Raw genomic sequence first — 27,974 nt, 5'->3', positions numbered from 1 at the left:
CTGTTTTGTTATATACATTTTTTGTTTTATCTTTTAGATTCCACATATAAGAGATAACATATGGTATTTGTCTTACTCTCTCTGACTTATTTCACTAAGCATAATACTCTCTAGGTCTATCCACCTTGTTGCAAATGGCAGAATTTTGTTCTTTTCATGGCTGAGTAATATTTCATTGTGTGTGTGTGTGTGTGTGTGTGTGTGTATACATACCATGTCTGTGTGTGTGTGTGTGTGTATACATACCACATCTTCTTTTTCCATTTATCTTTTGATGGACACTTAGGTTGCATCCATATCTTGACTATTGTAAATAATGCTGCTATGAACATCGGGGCGCATGTATCTTTTTGAATTAGTACTTTTGTTCTCTTTGGGTATATACCCAGGAATGGGATTGCTAGATCATATGGTAATTCTAGTTTTAGGTTTTTTTTTAAGGAACCTCTATACGGTTTTCCATAGTGGCTGAACCAATCCACATTCCCACCAACAGAGTGTACTATAGTTCCCTTTTCTCCACATCCTTGCCAACATTTGTTATTTGTAGACTTTTTGATGATAGCCATTTTGACAGGTGTGAGGTGATATCTCATTGTGGTTTTGATTTGCATTTCTCTCATGATCAGTGATGTTAAACATTTTTCATGTGCCAGTTGGCCATCTGTATATCTCCTTTGGCAAAAGTCTATTCCAATCTTCTGCCCATTTTTAACCAGATTGTTTGGATTTTTTTAGATATTGAGTTGTATGAGCTGTTTATATATTTTGAATATTAACCCCTTATTAGTCATATCACTTGCAAATATTTTCTCCCATTCAGGAGGTTGTCTTTTCATTTCATTGGTTTCCTTTGCTGTGCAAAGCATCTAAGTTTAATTAGGTCCCGTTTATTTTTGCTTTTGTTTCTCTTGTCTTAGGAGACAGATCCAAAAAATATTACTACAATTTATGTCATAGAGTGTTCTGCCTATGATCTCTTCTAGGAGTTTTATGGTTTTAGGTCTTATATTTAATCCATTTTGAGTTTATTTCTGTATATGGTATTAGGAAATGTTCTAATCTCATTCATTCACATGTAGCTGTCCAGTTTTCCCAGTCCCACTTAGTGAAAAGACTCTCTTTTCTCTATTATATATTCTTGCCTCCTTTGTCATAAATTTATTGACCATAAGTGCATGAGTTTATTTTGGGGCTCTTTATTCTGTTCCATTGATCTATGTGCCTGTTTTTGTGCCAGTATCATGGTGTTTTGATTACTGTAGCTTTGTAGCATAGTCTGAAGTCAGGGAGTGTGAAACCTCCAGCTTTATTCTCTTTTCTCAAGATAACTTTGGAATTTGGGGTCTTTTGTGGTTCCATATAAATTTGTGGGGTATTTGTTCTAGTTCTGTAAAAATGTCGTAAATATTTTGACAGGGAAAGAGATATTTTTTCATTTATCTGCTTGGCAATAGTTAAAATAATTGTCAACATTAAGTACTGGTGAGGATATAAAGGGAAACAGATATGTTCACACATTTTTGAAAAATCATAAATTGGCAAATATTTTTTGTAGAGAAATTTTGTCTGCAAAACACTTAGAACAGTGTCTAGCACACAGAAACTACTATATAAGGTTTTGTTTTCATTATCATCATTCTTACTTGCTAATAACTATTAAATTAAAAATGTGCCTATTCCTTACCTAGAAATTCTAGAAACTTCTCTTATTGTGAAACTTGTACAGATAATTACATAGATATACCTATATCAGTCACATAAGAGGGTTCAATGAGGTATTTTTCATACTAAGGAAAAAATGAAAAAATCCTAGGTGCACATCAAGAAGGGATTACAGTACTACACATCCCTATTAAAAAAGAGTTAGAGTTACAAAAAAGTATATCCAGATATATCAAGTAAAAAACTTAGTTTTTACATATTATACAATGTGTGTGAGTGTGTATGAACAATTTTTGAAATCAAAATGTGTATATATTTGCAGATGCACAGAAGAACTTGGAAGAATTATACTAAAATGCAAGCATTATGTTTGGGAGTTTGGATTATAGGAACTTTTCACTTTCTATAGTGCAAATTCTTGTTTGAATTTTTACAACAAACTTGTTATTTCTCAGATAATGATTATTTATTGAGAAGACAATATAATGTAAAAACACTGTTAATATAAACCACTCATAATCGCACCACCCTAATGTAACTATGTTAATTTCTGCCTATATTGTGTGTATATACATTTTTTTAAAAAACTGTTTATCTATTTATTTGGTTACATAGGGTCTTAGTTGTGGCAGATGGGCTTCTTAGTTGCAGCTCCAGGTCTCCTTTGTTGTGGCACATGGGCTCCTTAGTTGCAGCAGGTGGACTCTTTAGTTGCTGCTCATGGGCTCCTTTGTTGTGGCATGTGTGCTCCATAGTTGTGGCATATGACCTCGAGGGATCTAGTTCCCTGACCAGAGATTGAACCTGGGCCCCCTGCATTGGAAGCATGAGTCTTATCCATTGTGCCACCAGGGAAGTCCTTGTGTATTTTTTATGTTATGTTACAATATGTTATATTTTATTTTTGTAGGTAACTATTATGTACCAAATCTTCCTATACATTATTTCAGTTAATCTTTAAAATTTTTCTTAAGAAATATTTCAAACACATAGAAATTACAGAGAATAATACAACAAATTATATACCTACAACTTAGATTTAACATTTTGGTTTTAATTTTTAAAAAAATTACCAAAGTTTCTTTCCTTTCCAACACATTCTCTTCCTTTTCCTGTCTATCTGTGCACGTGTCTGAATGTACTCTAAAGGATTTATATACTTTGCTATTCCTTGGAACAGTTTGTATATGGTAGATTTTTCTAAATTTCTTTAATAACTATAGGTTTGTTCAGGTTTTCTACTTCTTTATTCAATTTTGGTAATTCATATTTGTCTTGAAAACTATTGGTTCAATTCACATTTTCAAATTACTGGCATAATTTGTCCATACAGACCTCTACAATGTCTGTGAGTTATGGCACGTTTTTATTCCTAACACTTATTATTTGTGCCCTGTCTCTCTTTCTCTTAACCTATATTTCTAGAATTTGATATGTTTCATTAGGCTTCAATGAACCACGTTTTGGTCTTGGTGAGACATTATATATGTGATGACTAAGAAAGACATCTTCGAAGTCAGACTGCTTGTGTTCAAATCCCAGCTTCATAACTTATTAGCTGGGTAGGCTAGGGAAAGTTACTTAACCTCTTATTCTGTGTATGTTTCCTCATTTTTTAAATAGAGCTAATAATTAGGATTATTGAGAGGATTAAAAGTAATAAATATATGTAAAGTATCTAAACCATTCCTAACACTAAGAAGTATCCAAATATTAGCTATTATTTTAATTTTTATTGCTCTTTTCTTTTTCCTTTGTCTACTCTTTCATTAATGTATGCTCTTTTAAAAAAATTATTTCCTTCTTTGACTTGCTTTGAGTTTGCTCTGTTGTTATTATAATTGGATACTTAGTTCATCTATATTAAATTTATCTTTTGTATGCATTCAAGAGTATAAATAACTTTCTAGGTATCACTTTAACTGCATTTAGTAAATGACTAGCACTTCCATGGTAGTTAAATTCTAAAAATTTCTGTAATTTCAGTTATTTGACAAAAAATCATTTATAAGAATGTTTTGTGGTTTCCAAATATATGGAATTTAAGGAAAATTTGGGCAGGGTTGAAACAATGACATCATATTTTCTGCTTATAAATCTTCAATTTGTGTAGGGCTCAGTAGGGATAGTTCATAGCTGTTCTACGAACAGCCGGTGTCAGCTGGACTGCCTTAGGGTATAGCAGCTGGAATCATTTGAAGGCTCATTTACTCACGTCTGCCAGTTGATGCTGGCTTTTGGCTGATACTTTGGGGGTTGTCAGCTGGAAAACCTACACATTGGCTTTCCAGGTGGCCTCAGCTTCCTCACGACATAGTGGCTAGGTTCCAAGAGTAAGTGTCGAGAGAGGAAGAGTGGAAAGGAGAAAGGATACAGGGGAGAGAGGTGAAAACTTTATCTTTTTAATTACACAGGCTCAGAAGTCATTTAGGATCACTTGTGCGTGTATTTGTATGTGTATCTGACACAAAATGTTTATGTATTTAAAGTACGATTTGCTAGGTTTTGGTGTATGTGTACATCCTGAAATTACATCCACAACCACAGTCAGGACAATGAACATATTTATCACTCTAAAAAGTTTCCTCCTGCTCCTTCGTAATCCCTCTCTCCCACTCCTCCCCACCCCATCCTTTTCCTAGGTAGGTACTGATCTGCTTTATGTCACTGTCTTTAGTTTGCTTTTTCTAGAAATTTATATCAGTGGAATCATATCCTCTTTTTTGTGTAGATTTTTTGCACTAAGTGTAATTATTTTGAGAATCATCCATTGTTGAATCTTATATCAATAGTTCATTCCTTTTTATTGCTGAACCATAATCTGCTTTATGGACATACAGGAGTTTGTTTATCTGCTTAACCTGAAGATGGACATTTGGGTTGTTTCCAGTTTTTGGCGTTTACAGAAAAAGCTGCTATGAACATCACATACAAGTCTTTGAAAAGACAAATGTTTTCTTTTCTCTGTAGTAAATATGTAAGAGTGAAATAGCTGGATTGTATGATTGGTGTGTATTTAACTTTTTAAGCAACTGCCAAACTGTTTTCCCAAGTGATTGTACTATTTTACATTCCTACCAGCGGTGTATGAGAGACCTACTTCCTCTACATCTATATCAGTACTTGGATCGGTTTTAATGAGGTGTATAGTGGTATCTTATTGTGGCTTAATTTTTTAAAGTTTGTATTATTGAAGTATAGTTGATTTACAGTGTTGTATTAGTTTCTGGTGTACAGCAAAGCGATGCAGCAGAGAAACCTGAGTGAAGTTTTTGGCCAACCCAGTGTATATAGCAGTTTACATCTGGTAATTCCAAACTCCCAATCCACCCCTCTCCACTCCCCACCCCCTTGGCAACCAGAAATCTGTTCCTTATGTCTGTGAGTCTGTTTCTGTTTTGTAGATAAGTTCATCTGTGTCATATTTTAGATTCCACATTTATGGTATTTGTCTTTCTCTGTCTGACTTCACTTAGTATGATAATCTCTAGGTCCATCCATGTTGCTGCAGATGGCATTATTTCATTCTTTTTTATAGCTGAGTAGTACTCCATTGTGTGTGTGTGTGTGTGTGTGTGTGTGTGTTTACACACTACATGTTATTTATCCATTCACCTGTCAGTAGATATTTAGGTTGTTTCTATGTCTTGGCTATTGTAAATAGTGCTGCTGTGAACATAGGGGTGCTCGTAGCTTTGTGAATTATAGTTTTTTCTGGGTACATGCCCAGGAGTGGGATTGCTGGGTCATGCCCATTGTCACTTTAATTTGTGTTTCCCTAATGACTAATGATGTTGAGTATTTTTTCATGTCCTTATTTGCCATCATTAGATTTTCTTCAGGCACAAAGTCTATTCAAATCTTTTGCTCATTTAAAAAATTCTATTATTTATTTCTTTAGAGTTTTAGGAATTCTTCATATATTTTCAGTACAAGTTCTTCATCAGATATACACCTTACAAATATTTTCTCCCAGTCTGTGGATTGTATTTTTTCATTCTCAGTGTAATTTGAAGAGCCCAAGATTTTAATTTTGAATACATGCATTTTATCCAGTTTTTTCTGGATTTTTCTTTGGGTGTCATACTGAAATTTTTTGTTTAAACCAAGATCACAGTAACAAAGGTTTTCTCTTATGTTTTCTTTTAGAAGTTTTATAGTTTTACATCTAGGTCCAGGCTTCATTTTGAGTCAATTTTGGTACATGGTACATGGTATGTATCAAAGTGGTTTGTATTTTTTTTTCCTGTGGATATTGAATTATTCCAGCACCATTTGTTGAAAAGACTGTCTTTTATATTTGCACCTTTGTAAAAAAAAATCATTTGTCCATATGTTTGTGGGTCTGTTTCTGGACTCTTTATTCTGACATATTGATCTATTTGTTTATATTTATGCTGACACCACATTGTCTTGATAATTGTAGCTTTATAATAAGTCTTAAAACCAGGAATTTTTAGTTCTACAACTTTGTTCTTCTCTTACAAAGTAGTTTTGAATATTCTAGGACTCTCCCATTTTCACATGAATTTTAGAATTAGCTTCTCAGTTTCTTAAAAAGCCTATTGAAATTTTTATTGGGATTGCATTGAATCCATAGATCAATTTGGGTAAAATTGACATCTTAACAATATTGAGTCTTCTGATCCACGAACACAGTATCACTCTCCATTTATTTAGATCTTTAATTTCTCTCAGAAATGCATTATGGTTTTCAATATACAGGTCCTTCAAATATTTTGTCAGAATTATCTATAATTACTTAATTTTTTAATAATTATTTAATTTTTGGAAGCTAGTATAAATGCTCTTGTTTGTATAATTTTAACTTCTAATTGCTCATTGCTAGTACATAGGAATAAAATCGATTTTTGTATATTGTCCCTGTATATTTAACCTTGCTTCAACCCATTATTTTAGAGCTTTTTCATAGGTACCATCAGGTTCTCTACATTTACAATCATGTTGTCTGTGAATAATGACAATTCTACCTCTCCCTTTCCAATCTGATGGCTTTATTTCTTTATTTCTTTTGGTGAATTATTGCACCAATTAGAACCTTCAATACAACATTGACTAGAGGTGGTCAAAGTGGAAAACCTCTTGTTCCTAATGCTAGAGGGAAAATATTCAGTCCCCTACAATTATGTATGATTTTAGCTGTAAGCTTTTCCTAGATATCCTTCATAGGTTAACTTGTATTTCTATTTTGCTGAGAGTTTTTATTAAGAATCACTGTTGAAATTTCTGCTGTTTTGAGATGACTTATTTTTCAGTTTTTAATATAGTGAATTATATGGATTGATTTTTGAAAGTTTGTATTCCTTGGAAAACCCCACTTAATCATGATGCATTGTACCTTAAATATATTAGCATTTCTCAACCTCATCAATATTAGCATTTGGAGTGAGATGGTTCTTTGTCAGGGGCTGTCTCGTGCATTGTAGGATGTTTAGCAGCATCCCTAGCTTCTACCCACTAGATGCTAGAATCTCACTTGCCCCCAGTTGTGACAACCAAAAATGTCTCCAGACTGCCAGATGTCTCCCTAGGTGACAAAATCATAGCTGGTTGAAAAACCCTGTTATATATTATTAAATTTGATTTGGTAAAATTCTGTTTAAAATTTTTGCATCTATGTTCATAAGGGATCTTTTTTCTGGTAATGTCTTTGTTGGATTTTGTATCAGTGATTCTGGCCCTAAGGAATGAGTTGGAAAGTTATTCCTTCCTTTTTAATTATACAGAAGAATTTGTATCAAACTCATTATTTCTTCCTTAAATAACTGGTAGAATTCACTCATGAAGTCATCTGTCGCTGGAGATCTGTGTGTAGGGTGTGGGGAGGGTTTTAACTACAACTCAGTTTTTTGTTTTTTTTTTAAAGATTTAGGGATATTCAGGTTATCTGTTTCTTCTTGAGTGAACTTTAGTAGCTTGTGCCTTTCAAGGAATTGACCCATTTCATCTAATGTATTGAGTTTATGAGCATAAAGTAGTTCACAGTGTTCCTTCCTATTCATTTAATGCTGTAAGATCTGTAGTGATGTCACCTTTTTCACTCCTGATATTAGTAATTTTTTTTCTTAATAAACCTGGTTGAGTTTTATCAACATTATTTATCTCAAGTAATCAATTTATGTTTCATTAGTTTTCACTTTTTCTCTGTGTCTTTTTTGCATTTACTACTTTTTTTCCTTCTGCTTACTTTAGTTTTCAAATTTTATTTTATTTATTTATTTGTTTTGTTTATTGGCTGTGTTGGGTCTTCCTTGCTGCCTGTGGGCTTTCTATAGTTGCAGTGAGGAGGGCTACTCTTCATTGTAGTGTACAGGCTTTTTATTGCGGTGGTTTCTCTTGTTGTGGAGCACGGGATCTAGGCATGGGAGCTTCAGTAGCGGTGGCTCTTGGGCTCTAGAGTGTATGCTCAGTAGTTGTGATGCAGAGGCTTAGCTGCTCTGCGGCATGTGGGATGTTCCTGGATCAGGGCTCAAACCCGTGTCCCCTGCATTGGCAGGCGATTCTTAACCACTGTGCCACCAGCGAAGCCCCTGCTTACTTTAGTTTTAATTTGCTCTTCTTTCTCTAGCTTCCTATGGTACTGCTTAGTTCATTTAATTGAGGTCTCCACTTTTCCTCAATACAATCATTTAATGTTTTAAATTTCTCTCCAAGTTGTAGTTTAGTTGTATTCCACAGGTTTTGATAAGTTGTATTTTTATTTTCATTCAATTAGAAGTACTTCCTGAAACCTTTCTGATTTCTTCTTTGACCTATGGGTTTCTTAGAAGTGTGTTTACTTCTCAAATACTTGAAGAATATCTAGGTTCCATTTACAAATTTTAAATTATTATTATAATATTATTATAACCATTAGCCAGACTCATCAAGAAAAAAAGGGAGAAGATGCAAATCAACAGAATTAGAAATGAAAAAGGAGAAGTAACAACGGACACCTCAGAAATACAAAATATCATGAGAGACTACTACAAACAACTATATGCCAATAAATTGGATAACCTGGAAGAAATGCATACGTTCTTAGAAAAATACAATCTTCCAAGACTGAGCCAGGAAGAAATAGAAACCATGAACAGACCAATCACAAGTACGGAAATTGAGGCAGTGATTAAAAATCTCCCAACACACAAAAGCCCAGGACCAGATGGGTTCACGGGCGAATTCTAACAAACATTTCGAGAAGAGTTAACAGCTATCCTTCTCAAACTATTCCAAAATATTGCAGAAGGAGGAACACTCCCAAACTCATTCTACGAGGCTACCATCACCCTGATACCAAAACCAGGCAAAGATGTCACAAAAAAAGAAAACTACAGACCAATATCACTGATGAATATAGATGCAAAAATCCTCAACAAAATACTAGCTAACAGACTGCAACAGCACATTAAAAAAATCATACACCATGATCAAGTGGGGTTTATCCCTGGGATGCAAGGATTCTTCAATATACGCAAATCAATCAACGTGATACATCATATCAACAACTTGAAGGATAAAAACCATATGATCATTTCAATAGATGCAGAAAAAGCTTTTGACAAAATTCAACATCCATTTATGATAAAAGCTCTCCAGAAAATGGGCATAGAAGGAAATTCCCTCAACATAATAAAAGCCATATATGAAAAACCAAAAGCCAACATCGTTCTCAATGGGGAAAAACTGGAAGAATTCCCTCTAAGAACAGGAACAAGACAAGGGTGTCCACTCTCACCACTATTATTCAACATAGTTTTGGAAGTTTTAGCCACAGCAGTCAGAGGAGAAAAAGAAATAAAAGGAATCCAAATTGGAAAAGAAGAAGTAAAATTGTCACTCTTTGCAGATGACATGATATTATATATAGAAAACCCTAAAGACTCTACCAGAAAACTGCTAGCACTCATTGATGAGTTTAGTAAAGTAGCAGGATACAAAATTAATGCACAGAAATCTCTTGCATTCCTATACACTAACAATGGAAGAGCAGAAAGAGAAATTAAGGAAACTCTCCCATTCACCATTGCAACAAAAGGAATAAAATACCTAGGAATAAACCTGCCTAAGGAGGCAAAAGATCTGTATGCAGAAAACTTTAAGACATTGCTGAAAGAAATCAAAGACAACACAAACAGATGGAGGGACATACCATGTTTCTGGATTGGAAGAATCAACATCGTGAAAATGTCTGTACTACCCAAAGCAATTTACAGATTCAATGCAATCCCGATCAAATTACCAATGGCATTTTTCACAGAACTAGAACAAGAAATCTTACGATTTGTATGGAAACGCAGAAGACCCCGAATAGCCAAAGCAATCTTGAGAAGGAAAAATGGAGTTGGTGGAATCAGGCTTCCTGACTTCAAACTCTACTACAAGGCCACAGTGATCAAGACAGTATGGTACTGGCACAAAAATAGAAAGGAAGATCAATGGAATAGAATAGAGAACTCAGAAGTAAGCCCAAACACATATGGGCACCTTATCTTTGACAAAGGAGGCACGAGTATACAATGGAAAAAAGACAGCCTCTTCAATAAGTGGTGCTGGGAACATTGGACAGCAACAGGTAAAAGAATGAAATTAGAACACTTCCTAACACCATACACAAAAATAAACTCCAAATGGATTAAAGACCTACATGTAAGGCCAGACACTATCAAACTCCTAGAGGAAAACATAGGCAGAACACTCTATGACATACATCAAAGCAACATCCTTTTTGACCCACCTCCTAGAATCATGGAAATAAAATCAAGAATAAACAAATGGGACCTCATGAAACTTAAAAGCTTTTGCACAGCAAAAGAAACCATAAACAAGACTAAAAGGCAACCCTCAGAATGGGAAAAAATAATTGCCTATGAAACAACAGACAAAGGATTAACCTCCAAGGTATACAAGCAGCTCATACAGCTTAATACCAAAAAAGCAAATAACCCAATCCACAAATGGGCAGAAGACCTAAATAGACATTTCTCCAAAGAAGACAAGCAGATGGCCAACAAACACATGAAAAGATGCTCAACATCACTCATCATCAGAGAAATGCAAGTCAAAGCCACAATGAGGTATCACCTCACACCGATCAGAATGGCCATCATCACAAAGTCTGGAAACAACCAATGTTGGAGAGGGTGTGGAGAAAAGGGAACTCTCCTGCACTGTTGGTGGGAATGTAAGTTGGTACAGCCACTATGGAAAACAGTTTGGAGGTTCCTTAAAAAACTACAAATAGAACTACCATATGATCCAGTAATCCCACTCCTGGGCATATACCCAAAGAAAACCATAATTCCAAAAGAAACTTGTACCATAATGTTTATTGCAGCACTATTTACAATAGCCAGGACATGGAAGCAACCTGAATGCCCATCAACAAATGAATGGATAAAGAAGATGTGGCATATATACACAATGGAATATTACTCAGCTATAAAAAGGGATGAGTTGGAGCTATATGTAATGAGGTGGATAGAACTACAATCTGTCATACAGAGTGAAGTAAGTCAGAAAGAGAAGGACAAATATTGTATGCTAACTCACATATACGGAATCTAAAAATGGTACTGATGAACTCAGTGACAAGAACAAGGACGCAAATACAGAGAATGGACTGGAGAACTCGAGGTATGGGAGGGGGCGGGGGGTGAAGCGGAAACTGAGACAAAGTGAGAGAGTAGCACAGACATATATATACTACCAACTGTAAAATAGATAGTCAGTGGGAAGTTGTTGTATAACAAAGGGAGTCCAACTCGAGGATGGAAGATGCCTTAGAGGACTGGGGCGGGGAGGGTTGGGGGGGACTCGAGGCGGGGGGAGTCAAGGAAGGGAGGGAATACAGGGATATATGTATGAAAACAGATGATTGATCTTGGTGTACCCCCAAAAAATAATAAAAATAAATAAATAAATAATTATTATAATTTTTTAAGCTCTTTATTGGAATATAATTGCTTTACACTCTTGTACCAGCTTTTGAGGTACACGAAAGTGAATCAGCTGTATTTATATGTATATCCCCATATTCCCTCTCTCCCGTGACTCCCTCCCTCCCTCCCTGTCCTGGCCTTCTAAAGCATAACCCATCATCGAGTTGATCCCCTTTGTTATACAGCAACTTCCCACTAGCTATCTGTTTTACAGTTGGTAGTGTATCTATGTCTATGCTACTCTTTCACTTCTTCCCACCTTCCCCTTCACCCCCAACCTCCCCAACCCCGTGTCCTCCAGTCCATTCTCTACATCTATATCTTTATTCTTGCCCTGTCACTGGGTTCATCAGTACCATTTTTTTAGATTCCATATATATGAGTTAGCATATGGTATTTGTCTTTCTCTTTTTGGCTTACTTCGCTCTGTATGACAGTCTCTAGGTCCATCGACCTCATGACATATAGTTCAATTTCGTTCCTTTTTATGACTGAGTAATACTCCATTGTATAAACATGCCACATCTTCTTTATCCATTCATCTGCTGAGGGGCGTTTAGGTTGCTTCCATATCCTGGCTGTTGTAAATAGTGCTGCAATAAACATTATGGTACATGTTTCTTTCTGAATTATGGTTTTCTCTGGGTATATGCCCAGTAGTGGGATTACTGGGTCATATGGTAGTACCATTTTTAGTTTTTTAAGGACTGTTTTCCATAGTGACTGTACCAACTTACATTCCCACCAACAGTGCAGGAGAGTTCCCTTTTCTCCACACCCTCTGCAACATTTATTGTTTCTAGATTTTGTGATGATGGCCATTCTGACCGGTGTGAGGTGATACCTCATTGTGGCTTTCACCTGCATTTCTCTAATAATTAGTGATGTTGAGCATCTTTTCATGTGTTTGTTGGCCATCTGCTTGTCTTCTTTGGAGAAATGGCTATTTAGGTCTTCTGCCCATTTGTGGATTGGGTTGTTTGCTTTTTTGGTATTAAGCTGCATGAGTTGCTTGTATATTTTGGATATTAATCCTTTATCAGTTGCTTCATTGGCAACTATTCTCTCCCATTCTGAGGGTTGTCTTCTAGTCTTCTTTATTATTTCTTTCGCTATGCAAAGGCTTTTAAGTTTCCTTGGGTCCCATTTGTTTATTCTTGATTTTATTTCCATGATTCTAGGAGGTGGGTCAAAAAGGATCTTGCTTTGATGTATGTCATAGAGTGTTCTGCCTATGTTTTCCTCTAGAAGTTTTATACTGTTTGGCCTTACATTTAGGACTTTAATCCATTTTGAGTTTATTTTTGTGTATGGTGTTAGGAAGTGTTCTAATTTCATTCTTTTACATGTAGCTGTCCAATGTTCCCAGCACCACTTATTGAAGAGGCTGTCTTTTTTCCATTGTATATTCTTGTCTGCTTTGTCAAAGATAAGGTGCTCATACGTGTGTGGGTTTACCTCTGGGTTCTCTCTTCTGTTCCATTGAATTACCTTTCTGTTTTTGTTCCAGTATCATACTGTTTTAATCACTGTAGCCATGCAGTATACTTTGAAGTCAGGAAGCCTGATTCCACCAACTCCATCTTTCCTTCTCAGGATTGCTTTGGCTATTCGGGATCTTTTGCGTTTCCATACAAATCGTAAGATTTCTTGTTCTAGTTCTGTGAAACATGCCATTGGTAATTTGATAGGGATTGCGTTGAATCTGTCAATTGCTTTGGGTAGGATAGTCATTTTACAATATTGATTCTTCCAATCCAAGAACATGGTATGTCCCTCCATCTGTTTGTTTCGTCTTTGATTTCTTTCATCACTGTCTTATAGTTCTCTTTTGCCTCCTTAGGCAGGTTTATTCCTAGGTATTTTATTCTTTGTGTTGCAGTGGTAAATGGGAGAGTTTCCTTAATTTCTCTTTCTGCTCTTTCATTGTTAGCGTATAGAAGTGCAAGAAATTTCTGTGCATTAATGCTATATCCTGCTACTTTACTAAATTCATCAATTAGTACTAGCAGTTTTCTGGTGGCATCTTTAGGGTTTTCTATGTATAATATAATGTCATCTGCAAAGAGTGACAATTTTACTTCTTCTTTTCCAATTTGGATTCCTTTTATTTCATTTTCTTCTCTGATTGCTGTGGCTAACACTTCCAAAACTATGTTGAATAATAATGGTGAGAGTGGGCACCCTTGTCTTGTTCCTGTTCTTAGAGGGAATGTTTTCAATTTTTCACCATTGAGAATGATGTTGGCTGTTGGTTTGTCATATATGGCTTTTATTATGTTGAGGGAATTTCCTTCTATGCCCATTTTCTGGAGAGCTTTTATCATAAATGGATGTTGAATTTTGTCAAAAGCTTTTTCTGCATCTTTTGAGATGATCATATGGTTTTCATCCTTCAATTTGTTAATATGATGTATCACATTGATTGATTTGCGTATATTGAAGAATCCTTGCATTCCAGGGATAAACCCCACTTGATCATGGTGTATGATCTTTTTAATGTGCTGTTGGATTCTGTTAGCTAGTATTTTATTGAGGATATTTGTGTCTATATTCATCAGTGATATTGGCCTGTAATGTTCTTTTTTTGTGACATCTTTGCCTGGTTTTGGTATCAGGGTGATGGTGGCCTCATAGAATGAGTTTAGGAGTGTTCCTCCTTCTGCTGTATTTGGAAGAGTTTGAGAAGGATAGGGGTTAGCTCTTCTCAAAATGTTTGATAGAATTCGCCTGAGAATCCATCTGGCTCTGGGCTTTTGTGTGTTGGGAGATTTTTAATCACAGTCTCAATTTCATTGCTTGTGATTGGTCTGTTCATATTTTCTATTTCTTACCGGTTTGTCTTGGAGGATTGTATTTTTCTAAGAATGTATGCATTTCTTCCAGATTATCCAATTTATTGGCATACAGTTGCTTGTAGCAGTCTCATGATCTTTTGTATTTCTGTGTTGTTACTTCTCTTTTTTCATTTCTATTTTTGTTGATTTGCGTCTTTTCCCTTTTTTTCCTGATGAGTCTGGCTAATGGTTTATCAATTTTGTTAATCTTCTCAAAGAACCAGCTTTTAGTTTTATTGCTCTTTGCTATTGTTTCCTTCATTTCTTTTCCTTCATTTCTGATCTGATCTTTATGATTTCTTTCCTTCTGCTCACTTTGGGGTTTCTTTGTTCTTCTTTCTCTAATTGTTTTAGGTGTAAATTTAGGTTGTTTATTCGATATTTTTCCTGTTTCTTGAGGTAGGACTTTAGTGCAATAAACTTCCATCTTAGAACTGCTTTTGCTGCATCCCATAGGTTTTGGGTTGTTATATTTTCATTGTCATTTGTTTCTAGGTATTTTTAAATTTCTTCAGTGATTTCTTGGTTGTTTAATAGCATATTATTTAGCCTCCATGTGTTTGTATTTTTTACAGTTTTTTTCAAGTAATTGATATCCAGTCTCATGGCGTTGTGGTCAGAGAAAATGCTTGATACGATTTCACTTTTCTTGAATTTACCGAGGCTTGATTTGTGACCCAAGATGTGATCTATCCTGGAGAATGTTCTGTGTGCACTTGAGAAGAAAGTGTATTCTGTAGTTTTTGCATGGAATGTCCTATAAATATCCATTAAGTTGAGAGGGTCTAATGTGCCATTTAAAGCTTGTGTGTCCTTATTTGTGTTCTGTTTGGATGATCTGTCCATTGATGTAAATGGGGTGTTAAAGTCTCCTACTATTATTGTGTTACTGTCAATTTCTCCTTTTATGGCTGTTGGCATTTCCCTTATGTATTGAGGTAACTCCTATGTTGGGTGCATAGTTATTTACAGTTGTTATATGTTCTTCTTGGATTGATCCCTTGATCATTATGTAGTGTCCTTCCTTGTCTCTTGTAATAGTCTTTACTTTAAAGTCTAATTTGTCTGATATAAGTATTGCTCCTCCAGCTTTCTTTTGACTTCCATTTGCATGGAATATCTTTTTCCATCCCTTTACTTTCAGACTATATGTGTCCCTTGGTCTGAAGTAGGTTTCTGGTAGGCAGCATATGTAAGGCTCTTGTTTTTGTATCCATTCAACCAGTCTGTGTCTTTTGGTTGGAGCATTTAATCTATTTACATTTAAGGTAATTATTGACATGTATGTTCCTATTACCATTTTCTTACTTGTTTTGGGTTTGTTTTTGTAGGTCTTTTCCTTCTCTTGTGTTTCCTGCCTAGAGAAGTTCCTTAAGCAATTGTTGTAAGGCTGTTTTGGTGGTGCTAAATTCTCTTAAGTTTTGCTTGTCTGTAAAGCTTTTGATTTCTCTGTCAAATCTGAAAGAGATTCTTGCTGGGTAGAGTATTCTTGGCTGTAGGTTTTTCTCTTTCAGGACTTTCAGTATATCCTGCCACTCCCTTCTGGCCTGCAGAGTTTCTGCAGAAAGCTCAGTTGTTATCCTTTTGGGTTTTCTCTTATATGTTATTTGTTGCTTTTCTCTTGCTGCTTTTAATATTTTTTCTTTGTGTTTAATTTTCATTAGTTTGATTAATATGTGCCTCAGTGTATTTTTCCTTGGGTTTATTCTGTATGGGACTCTCTGCGCTTCTTGGACTTGATTAATTGTTTCCTTTTCCATGTTAGGGATGTTTTCCACTATAACCTTTTCAACTATTTTCTCAGATCCTTTCTTTTTTTCTTCTTCTTCTGGGATGCCTATGATTCGAAAGTTGGTGCGCTTAATGTTGTCACCAAGGCCTCTGAGACTGTCTTCCATTCTTTTTACTCTTTTTTCTTTTTCCTGCTCTGTCGCAGTTGTTTCCCCCATTCTATCTTCCAACTCACTTATTCGTTCTTGTGCCTCAGTTATTCTGCTGTTTGTAGCATCTAGAGTGTTTTTAATTTCAGTTATTTTGTCATCTATTACTGTTTGTTTGCTCTTTAGTTCTTCTGAGTCCTTATTAACTGTGTCTTGTATTTTCTCTATTTTGTTATCAAGATTTTGGATCATATTTACTATCATTTCTCTGAATTCTTTTTCAGGCAATTTTCTTATTTCCTCTTCATTTATTTGGTCTTGTGTATTTTTACCTTGTTCCTTCATCTGTGACAAATTTTTTTGTTGTCTCATTTTCCCCCCACTTTGGATGGGTGGGATTGTGTTCCTGTCCCACTGGGTGTTTGGCCTGAGGTTTCAAGCCCTGGAGTTTGTAGGCTGTTGAGTATAGCTGGGTCTTGGTGTTGAGGTGAGAACCTCTGAGAGACCTCACTCAGATGAATATTCCCTAGGAAGTGGGTTTTCCTGTTAGTCCAATGTTTTGGACTCAGAGCTCCCACCTCAGGAGCTCAGGCCTGACCCTGGGCTTGTGAATCAAGATCCCGCAAGCCGTGTGGAGCGGGAAAACAAAAAAAATTAAAAAAAAAAGTAGGAGAACAGCAGAGAACAATAGCAAGATAAAGAAATACGATAATAGGAAACTAACAGATGTGTTAGAAAAAATAATTTTAAAAAATGGGTGGAGCAACAACTGGATGGTAAAACAATTGCAATAGCCAAAGTGAGGAGGTGGGAAGAAAAAAAAAAAAAGAAGCCAGAAAAGGTCTTGGCTATGGGGGCAGGGCTTAGACAAGGGCCAGGCGGGGTGTTGGGGGTGGAAGTTAGGCAATGGGCAGGGTCTACACTTAGAAAAGGCCCTGGGGGTGGTGGGGAATGGGGCTTAAGCCCAATGAGGCAGAGGAGCCCAGGAATGCCTCTGATTTTGATGGCAAAGGACCAGGTCTAAGTACCCAGCAGGCTCCCTGGGCCTGAGTTGGTGGGAGAAATGCTAGGCACCTTCCCTAGTCCTCCAGTCTCGGAGGGTCACTCCCCCTTGGGTTCTCTTCTTCCTCACCTCCTTCCTCATATTCCCCTAGGATCCTCACAGCTGGAGGGGGCACTGGAAGGCAGGAGACCAGACTCTGACACCCAACAGGCTTCCTAGGGTCAGCTGGGCTAGGGTAATGCCTGCGGGACTTCTGCAGATCTCCCAGTCTCATAGGGTCCCTGTCTGCCTCTCTTACTCTCCCCCCCAACCCCCAGGTCCCAAGCAGCTGGAGGGGGCCCTGGAGTGTGAAAGACCAGGTCTGTGAGCCTAGCAGGCTTCCCAGGGCTAGTGGGCAGGGGAAAAACCTTCCCCGCCTGCCCTGATCCTCCAGTCCCAGAGGTCCCCCTCACCTGCCCACCTCTCCTCTTCTCCCCTGCTTTCCTTCTACACCCCTAGGACCAATGAGACCTAGAGGGGCCCCTGGAGGACCGAAGACCAGGCCTAGGGGTACAACAGGCCTCCCGGTGCCAAGTGGGTAGGGAGATTTCCCGCAGCGTTTCCCCTGATCCTCCGGTCCTGCAAGGTCTGCCCACCACTGTCTGCCTCTCTTCCTCTTCTCCTCTCCTCCCTCCCTCCCACGCCTGTATGACCCATTCAGCCGGAGATGACCCCAGAGACTAAGAGACCAGACTCAAGAGCCCAGCAGGCCCACCGCGCCCAAGTGGACAGGGGAAAGGTCCTCCGCACCTCCCTTGGTCCTGTGATCCTAGAACGTCCCACCACCGGTCTGCCTCTCTTCCTCTTCCCCTGCCACAGTCCTGCGCCCCCAGGACCAATGCGTCTGGGAGGGGACCCTGGAGAGTTAGAGACCAGGCCTGGGAGCCCAGCAGCCTTCCTGGGCCAGTGGGCAGCGGAAATGCCTTCCACTCCACCCATGACCCCCTGATCCCAGAGGGTCCCTCCCCGCTTCTGCTTCTCTTCTTTTCCCCCGCCGCTTCCCTCCTTACTTCTAGGACCAACGGCCCGGAGGGGCCTTGGAAGGTGGAGGACCCACTGGGAAGAAATACCCGGTGGCACCTCCCCTATTCTTCTGACCTGGAGAAATCCCTTCCCACGCCCACTGTCTGCCTCTCTCCCTCCCCCATCTCCCTCCCAGCCACACTCCCAGGACCCAGGCAGCCCGGAGGGGGCCTTGGAGGGTGGAGGACCCTGCTGGGGAGCCCAGCAGGCTCCCAGGCCCGGGAGCTCAGCAGGCCTCCTGGGCTCCTGGGTGGGAGAAACCCAGTTGCGGTTTTGCGATCTCCCCAGCCCTCAACGGTCCCTCCAGGCGGGAACCTCCCCCCTCGTCCAGCCACCCCCCAGGGGCGCTGGTCCCATCCAGCTTCCCCTTCCCTGCCCCGCTGACTTCCCCCAGGTCCTACCTGGTTGCTCTGAGATTCCTCCGGTCTCCTTGGGCCTCAGGTCCCCTCCTGGCCTCCCGCAACCGATCTATTTGTGGGGAGACACGATATCTGCATCTTAACTCCGCCCCTTAAATTATTTTGTTTTGATAGAGAACATACTCTGTATAAGTTCAGTCTTTTAAAATGTATTGTGGGACAAGATTACATAGACTTACCTATCTCTGCTTCTCCCCAGTAAGTAAAACTATAAACCCTGGAAATAATACGAAAGACAACCAAAGGAGAACTCTGAAAGATGGAAAGAGGAAGGTAATCTGGTTAGGGACCCCAGGAAGGACTAGAGGAACAGCCTAGTCAGGGCATCTTGTAACCTCCCCCTTCAGAAGATGACAGTTAAGGCCCAGCATGTCCTGACCCCAAACTTAGCTACAGAAGGCATCTCAGGTAGGCTTATTCTTCCCCCAGATTGAAAGGGATATCCAAAAACACCAGGCTAGTCCACACAAATGTTTCTACCACAATACACACACACACACACACACACACACACTTGCACAATAGTAACTAGGTGAGATTATGTGTTAACTTGATTGTGGTAATCATTTCACAATGTATATGTGTATCAAAGCATCATGTTGTAATATGCAAGTTTTTTGCCAATTATACCTCAAAAAAGCTGAAAAAATTCATCTCTATGTATTGTGTTGCATTACATGTATTAGGGGAATAAGAAAAGAGTTGGAGGATGGTTTCTATCAAAATAGAGTTTAATTTTTACAGTTTAAAATGTTCACATGGCTCTTTCCCTTCAGCACACCAGTGAAGATCCTGGTGTTGGCAGTGGCCGCTGCCCTGCCCAATGTTACTGGTATTGTAAGAACAAGCCGTACCAAAGTCTCCCTTCTGCTGAGGTATCCCTGATACGAAGACCCACATCTTGACTTGGGGCGGAAGAAGGCAAAGTGGATGAGTTCCCACTCTGTGGCCACATGGTGTCAGATGAGTATGAGCAGCTCTCCTCTGAAGCCCTGGAGGCTGCCCATATGTGTGCCAACAAGTACATGATGAAAAGCTGTGGCAAAGATGGTTTTCATATTCAAATGTGGCTCCACCCTTTCCACTTCAAAGGCATCAACAAGATGTTGTCCTGTGCTGGGGCTGAGGGGCTCCAGACAGGTATACATGGTGCCTTTGGAAGGCTCCAGGGCACAGTGGCCAGCGTCCACATTGGCCAAGTCATAATGTCCATCTACACCAAGCTGCAGAACAAGGAGCCTGTGATTGAGGCCCTCCGCAGGGCCAAGTTCGAGTTCCCTGGTGGCCAGAAGATCCACATCTCCAAGAAGTGGGGATTTACTAAGTTTAATGCGGATGAATTTTAAAACATGGTGGCAGAAAAGCGGTTCATCCAGGGTGGCTGTGGGGTCAAATCCATCCCTAATCATGGCCCTCTGGACAAATGGCGGGCCCTGCACTCATGAGAGTCTTCGTGCTGTCCCCTGCTTACTCACGTCCACTAATAAATCCTACTTTCCTGTCAAAAAAAGATGTTCACATTCTTTTTTATATTTTATTTGAGTTACATGTGTAATTAAGTATAATGGTATAAGCAAATATAATGTTTAAATTTAGATATTGCGTATGTCTTTTAACTTTCATAATCCCAACATTGAATATAGGTTGGCTTGATAGTAGAGGAGCTTTTGATTTTATTATTTTGGGGGTCCATGAACTATGTCTGTGTGTTGTCCAGACCTAGGACAGGGGAGAAAGAAGTACTACCAGAGAAGAGCTGGGAAAGAAAGGTTTGGGTTCAGGGATGTAATTTTTGCTAGAAAAGTTGCCATTTTTAATAAACCTCTTGGTTGGGTAGCAACAAAGACCACACTTAAGCTCTAACAATAGGTGAGCTGGGTGTCAAAATCTAAAATGTCAGTTTCCATAAGGCCAGACACTATAAAACTCCTAGAGGAAAACATAGGCAGAACACTCTATGACATACATCAAAGCAAGATCCTTTTTGACCCACCTCCTAGAATCATGGAAATAAAATCAAGAATATACAAATGGGACCTCATGAAACTTAAAAGCTTTTGCACAGCGAAAGAAGCCATAAACAAGAGAAGAAGGCAACCCTCAGAATGGGAAAAAATAGTTGCCTATGAAACAACAGACAAAGGATTAACCTCCAAAATATACAAGCAGCTCATACAGCTTAATACCAAAAAAGCAAATAACCCAATCCACAAATGGGCGGAAGACCTAAATAGATACTTCCCCAAAGAAGACATACAGATGGCCAACAAACACATGAAAAGATGCTCAACATCACTCATCATCAGAGAAATGCAAGTCAAAGCCACAATGAGGTATCACCTCACACCGATCAGAATGGCCATCATCACAAAATCTGGAAACAACCAATGTTGGAGAGGGTGTGGAGAAAAGGGAACTCTCCTGCACTGTTGGTGGGAATGTAAGTTGGTACAGCCACTATGGAAAACAGTTTGGAGGTTCCTTAAAAAACTAAAAATAGAACTACCATATGATCTAGTAATCCCACTACTGGGCATATACCCAAAGAAAACCATAATCTGAAAAGAAACCCGTACCATAATGTTTATTGCAGCACTCTTTACAATAGCCAGAACATGGAAGCAACCTAAATGCCCATCAACAAATGAATGGATAAAGATGTGGCAAATATATACAATGGAATATTACTCAGCTATAAAAAGGAATGAGATGGAGCTATATGTAATGAGGTGGATAGACCTAGAGTCTGTCATACAGAGTGAAGTAAGTCAGAAAGAGAAAGACAAATATTGTATGCTAACTCATATATACGGAATCTAAAAGTGGTACTGATGAACTCAGTGACAAGACAAGAACAAGGACGCAGATGCAGAGAATGGACTGGAGAACTCGAGGTTTGCGGGGGCAGAGGGTGAAGGGGAAGCTGAGACGAAGTGAGAGAGTAGCATAGACATATATATACTACCAACTGTAAAATAGATAGCCAGTGGGAAGTTGCTGTATAACAAAGGGAGTTCAATTCCAGGATGGATGATGCTTTAGAAGACAGGGACGGGGAGGGTGGGGGGGAGTCGAGGGAGGGAGGGAATATGGGGATATGTGTGTAAAAACAGATGATTGAACTTGGTGTACCCCCCCCAAAAATAATAAATAAATAAATAAAAATAAAAATTAAAAAAAATAAAATGCCAGTTTCCAAGCAGAATTTTAAAACATATATGGTCACAAGAAAATGTTAGGAGTGATTATTCCTGGGGAGTAGGATTAAAGGAACTTGAGGAGGGGGTGGGAAGAGGGATTTTACTTTTCATTTTGTACTAGTGGCAGAGTTTTTAAAATAAAATGCACTAAATGCTGGGAATGTATATTTAGTCTTATTTATTCCTCGTCAAGTTTGCTAGAAACTGACACATTCAAATTTAATTATATTTATTTAATATTTGTAGTTAATATTATTTATTTGACCTCACTATTAACATCTGTTTTATTTTCAGAACTGAAGGCAGAAGCTAGTCTAATGGACCAGATGAGCAGCTGTGATAGTTCATCAGATTCCAAAAGTTCCTCATCTTCAAGCAGTGAAGATAGTTCCAGTGATTCAGAAGTTGAAGAGTGCAGATCCTCTCCTTCTGATCCAGAGAATTATGTCTCAGAACATCCTACCATGTCTACCATGCCACAGTGCAGGATTCCTGAGATAGTGGCTGGTCCTAATAAACATCATGACAGCAGTGGCCTTCTGATGAATACTTTAAGTAAGTGTACATAAGCTGAGTAATTGGAAAAGTAAGAATTCACAGTGGAGTCATACTGATTACGCTCTAAAATTTGGATAGAAAAAGACTTCTTTTTTATTCATTTGGCAGCATTAAGCATTGAATTATTCATTCTTTTGACTCTGTGACATAATGCCTTATTGGCTTTTCTCCTGTCTTTCTGGATACTTTTCTGTCTCTTTTTTGCTGATTTATACTCTTCTACTCAGTTATTAGAGCTGGAGTTCCTCAAGGCTTAATTCTAGGTCCTTTGTATTCTATATTCTTTCCTCAGATAATCTCCATAATTCTATTGCAGTCAATACTTATATATAGAGGACTTGTAAATTTGCATCTCTGACCCACACCTCTGAGCTCTAGGAACATAAGTCCAATACATCTCATATTAAAAGGCATCTCAAATTCACCTTGTCCAAAACAAATTTATAACCTTTGGCTAACTGTGTTTCTTCTTAGGGAAGGCAGGATTCATCTAATTATGCAAACCAGAAGTGATTGTATTTTAAGGTTGAGTTCCTCTCCCTCTCTACAGCATAGTCAATCCTTCACCGAGTCCTGTTTTTATTACCTCCTTAATCTCAAATTCATCTGCTTCTCTGCATCTCCACCAATACCAATGTACTTAAACTTACCATTATTTCTTGCTTTAAGAATGCAATGACTTCCTAATTGGTTCACCCCTTATCTACTCAAACCCATTCTTTTTTAAGCTTTTTATTGGAATATAATTGCTTTACACTCTTGTACCAGCTTTTGAGGTACACCAAAGTGAATCAGCTGTATTTATACTTATATCCCCATACCCCCTCCCTCCCGCGACTCACTCCTGCTCTCCCTGTCCTGGCCCTCTAAGGCATCACCCATCATCGAGCTGATCTCCCTTTATAACAAAGGGATCAACTTCCCACTAGCTATCTATTTTACAGTTGGTAGTGTTTATATGTCTATACTACTCTCTCACTTTGTCCCAGCTTCCCCTTCACCCCCCGGCCCCCCCCATCCCCATGTCCTCCAGTCCATTCTCTGTATCTGCATCCTTATTCTTGCCCTGTCACTGGGTTCATCATTCAAACCCATTTAAAAAATTTATTAATTTATTTATTTTTGGCTGTGCTGGGTCTTTGTTGCTGTACCCAGGCTTTCTCTACTTGTGGCTCATGGGCTCTAGAGCACAGGCTCAGTGGTTGTGGCGCACGGGCTTAGTTGCTCCGCGGCATGTGGGATCTTCCCAGACCAGGGCTCGAACTCGTGTCCCTTGCATTGGCAGGCAGATTCTTAACCTCTCCGCCACCAGGGAAGCCCGCAAACCCATTTTTGATCCAGTAAGTACACTGTGGCCATATTGATCTTTTCATAATTCAAGTATTATTTGTCTCTCCTACTTTGAACTTTTCAGTAGCTTATCCTCTCTTTTGTCATAGAGACAAAACATTTGAACACAACGGTCTTGCTCTTTCTGCTCTAGCAACATTTTCCGGCTTTTTGTCACCACACTCAAATACTTTCGCCTACCTCAGGGACTATACACGTACTGTCCATTCAGCTAGAAATACTTCTTTCTTTTCATATAGTTAACTTTTTCTCCTTTAGATTACAGTTCAAGATTTACTTTATCAGGAAGGCCTTTCTTGACCTTTCTGACAAGATCAAATCCCCCTTGTTATAGATTTTCAGAACAATATCTCCTTTATATCAGTTTCAATTATAAATTCATATTTCCTTGATTTGCTCTCTTCTAGAGTATAAGCTCCAGGAGGACAGTGATCTTGTTTACTTTGCTTACCACTGAGTACTAGCAGCTGGCACAGTACCTGATATATAGTAGATGCTCAGTAAATTCTTTTTCATAAAGGCATGCAGGTTGATACTCTCTGGGGGAGAATGGGACTTTCTGTATGTTTAAAATTAATCTCACTGTGTTAATTAATAATGGTAAGATAAGCATCTTGGAAAGACTGACCTACCCTAGCTTTATAGTAAAACTAAATAAGGGAGGAGCCAAGAATCGGTGGTAAAGTAAAACTATGGTTATGTTTATGGTCGTGTAAAACTGTGAGTTAATTAGGGACCAGCAAAGGTCTTTTGAACTTCCAGTTATTTATGTCTTTAATGCTATTATTTTTACCTGAGAGGCGCAATTGTAGCATCTGATTTCTTGAATGGCCAAATAATGACAAATACTAGGAGGAATTTGTATGCCCATAATAATATACCTTCATGATGTATGTATGTACATACATTAAAATATGTTTAGTTACATATGTGTGTTTGTATATATAAAAGAAAAATTGAAGACGTAGGGAAATTGACAAGTCTAGCATGATGGTAGATTTAATGCATATATAATTGAGGAGAGAGAATTTAGTAAGGTATAAAATCTTTGAACAACACAATTAACATGCCCATTCTTTTTTTTTTTTAATATAATAAATGCTATCTTTTTTGGTTTTTTTTGGTCCACAGCACAGTATCATTTCTGTAAATTAAAATTAGTCATAGGAAGCAATTTGTGTTTTGCAAGAGCACAAACAAATGGAAGAATCTACACTGTGATAGTTTCTTAGGAATGCTAGGAAATATCACAAACTAGGTGATTTAAAACAACAGAAATGTATTCTCTCACAGTTCTGGAGTCCAGGAGTTAAAATCAAAGTGTCAGCAGGGTTGATTTCTTCTGGAGGCTCTGGAGAAGAATCTGTTTTGTGACTCTCCTACTATTTTCTGGTGGTTGCTGGCAGTCCTTGGTGTTCCTTGGCTTGTAGGCACATCACTCCAAACTCGGCGTCCATCTTCCTTCTCTGTGTGTTTGTGTCCACATTTATTTTTTCTTTTTATCTTTTTTTAACTTTATTTTTTATTGACATATAGCTGAATTATAATATGTTAATTACTGCTATCAGCAAAGTGACTCTCTCTCTATATATATACATATACATATACGTGTATATATATATATTCCTTTCCATTATGGTTTATCACAGGATATTGAATGTAGTTTTCTGTGCTATACAGTAGGACCTTCTTGTTTAGCCATAATATATATACCAGCTTGCATCTGCTAATCCTAAACTCCCAATCCAACTGTCTTCTACCACCCTTCCTCTTGGCAACCATCAGTCTATTGTCTATGTCCTTGATTTTGTTTCTGTTTCATAGATAGGTTCATTTGCGTCATCTTTTAGGTTCCATATATGAATGATATCATATGGTATTTTTCTTTCTCTTTCTGACTTACATCACTTAGTATGATAATCTCTAGTTGCTCCCATGTTGCTGCAAATGGCAATATTTCATTCTTTTTTGTGGCTGAGTAGTATTCCATTGTATATGTGCCATATCTTCTTTATCCATTCATCTGTCAGTGTCCATTTAGGTTGTTTCCATGTCTTGGCTATTGTGAATAGTGCTGCTATGAACATAGGGGTGCATGTATCTTTTTGAATTATAATTTTGTCTGGATATATGCCTAGGAGTGGGATTGCTGGATCATATGGTAGTTCTATTTTTAGTTTTCTGAGGAACCTCTGTACTGTTTTCCACAGTGGCTGCAGTAACTTACATTCCCACCTGTATAGGAGGGTTCCCTTTTCTCCACACCCTCTCCAAGCATTTTTTATTTGTAGACTTTTTAATGATGGCCATTCTGACTGGTATGAAGTGGTCCCTCATTGTAGTTTTGTTTTCCATTTCTCTAAAATAATTAGGGAGCAACATTTCTTGTCCCTATTGGCCATTTGTATTTCTTCTTTGGAGAAATGTCTCTTTAGGTCTTCTGCCCATTTTTCAATTGGGTTTTTTTTTGTTCTCAAGGTGTATGAGCTGTTTGTATATTTTGGAAATTAAGCCCTTGTCAGTCGCATCATTTGCAAATATTTTCTCCCATTCTGTAGGCTGTCATTTCATATTACTTATGGTTTCCTTTGCTGTACAAAAGCTTCTAAGTTTATTAGCTCCCATTTGTTTATTTTCGTTTTTATTTCTATTGCCTTTGGAGACTGAACATTCCTGTTCTAATAGTGAATATGTCGAATCTTACAATCTAAAAAGGAAAAAAAAGAATATAAATATAAAACATTTATGGAAATTACTTTCTGCTAGGACAAATGAAATAGCACATTTAAAAGAATTCATATTTTATTGATCATATCATATGACTACAAAACAATGAGTATAAATAAATAACAAAAAATACTTTAAAATGCATGCTTAGAAACTTTGGAGCACATACCTGGTGACTTACATGTTAAAAGGAAATTACAATGAAATTATAAAATATTTATAATTAAGCAATATCAAAAATAGATCAGCAACTTTGGAGTGCAACCAAAGTGATTCTGATAGGGAAATTTATAGCCTCAAAATGTTCTTTTAAAAAAAAAAAATTGAAAATAAAGAGTGAAAGTTTCACCTTGAGGAACTAGAAGAACAATAACATCTTAAAGCAGGAGAAGAAAGTATTATAGATTAGAATTGAAATTAGTGCAATAGATAACAAGGAAACATTAGAGGAGCAACAAGACTAAAAGCTATTTCTTTGAAAACTAATTAAAAGACCAACCTCTAACTAGGGCTGATGAAGAAAAAAAGAAAAAACCCACAATATTAGGAATGAAAAAGTAGTTAAAATTATAATATGTTTTTATCTTTTTAATTATGAAAACTTTACAAAAATTTTATCCCAGTAAATTTGGCATAAAAATAGATGATTTTCTAGGAAAAAAGTAAAATTTACCAAATCTAACTCAAAAAGGGATGGAAAGTCTGAAAAAACCATTAACCATTAATGTCTCTTCCTCCTTCACCCTATCTCCATATCCACAAGGTGCTAGAAAACTGAAGAAAGTTTTACAGCTGAATTTTAACAAATCTTCAAGGAAAAAACAGTTCTTATCTTCTACAAACTGTTTCAGAGAATAGAAGAGTAGGGGAAGCAACCCAGTTCTTTGATAATTCTAGGAAAATCTCCGTATCAAAACTGAGCAGAAGACAAAAAGCATTATAGACCAATTTCACTGAAGTACATGGGTGCAAAATTACTAACTAAGATGTTAGCAAACTGAATAACCAGTGTACTTAAAATAAGCAAGCTAAATCATGACCAAAGAAAGCTCATCACAGAAATGTAAGAAATGTTTGGTATCTGAAATGATATCAATATAATTTACCACATTAACAGATTATAAGAATAAAACCATATGATCATTTCAACAAATTTGAATTTGACAGAAGTCAGTATTTTTTAATTTTAAAACTTTTCCTGGAGGTTGAATATCAGGGAATTTCCTTAACGTTATAAAAGTTAATTGCAAAAAACAAAACTGCTGCCAACATTATCCTAACAGAGACTCTAGAAGCATTTCCATTAAAGTCAGGAAGAAGCAAAGGAGGACT

At 37.7% G+C, this 27,974-nt stretch overlaps 1 protein-coding gene and 1 pseudogene across 1 annotated transcript in view; both read left to right on the top strand.

Moving 5' to 3' along the window:
* Nucleotides 1-27,974, top strand: part of EAF2 (ELL associated factor 2) — a 58,000-nt gene that overhangs the window by 23,576 nt on the left and 6,450 nt on the right. Inside the window, exon 5 of the mRNA XM_057697532.1 lies at nucleotides 22,302-22,562. Within this exon, the coding sequence (XP_057553515.1) occupies nucleotides 22,302-22,562 (261 nt within the window). The remainder of the gene's footprint in view (nucleotides 1-22,301; nucleotides 22,563-27,974) is intronic.
* Nucleotides 19,566-20,252, top strand: LOC130830451 (60S ribosomal protein L10-like; annotated as a pseudogene).

The sequence above is a fragment of the Hippopotamus amphibius genome, chromosome 10 (genome assembly GCF_030028045.1).
Source record: "Hippopotamus amphibius kiboko isolate mHipAmp2 chromosome 10, mHipAmp2.hap2, whole genome shotgun sequence".
NCBI classification, from domain to species: Eukaryota; Metazoa; Chordata; class Mammalia; order Artiodactyla; family Hippopotamidae; genus Hippopotamus; species Hippopotamus amphibius.
The sequence above is the reverse complement of the archived record's forward strand: the minus strand, read 5'-3'. Positions and strand labels throughout refer to the sequence as shown.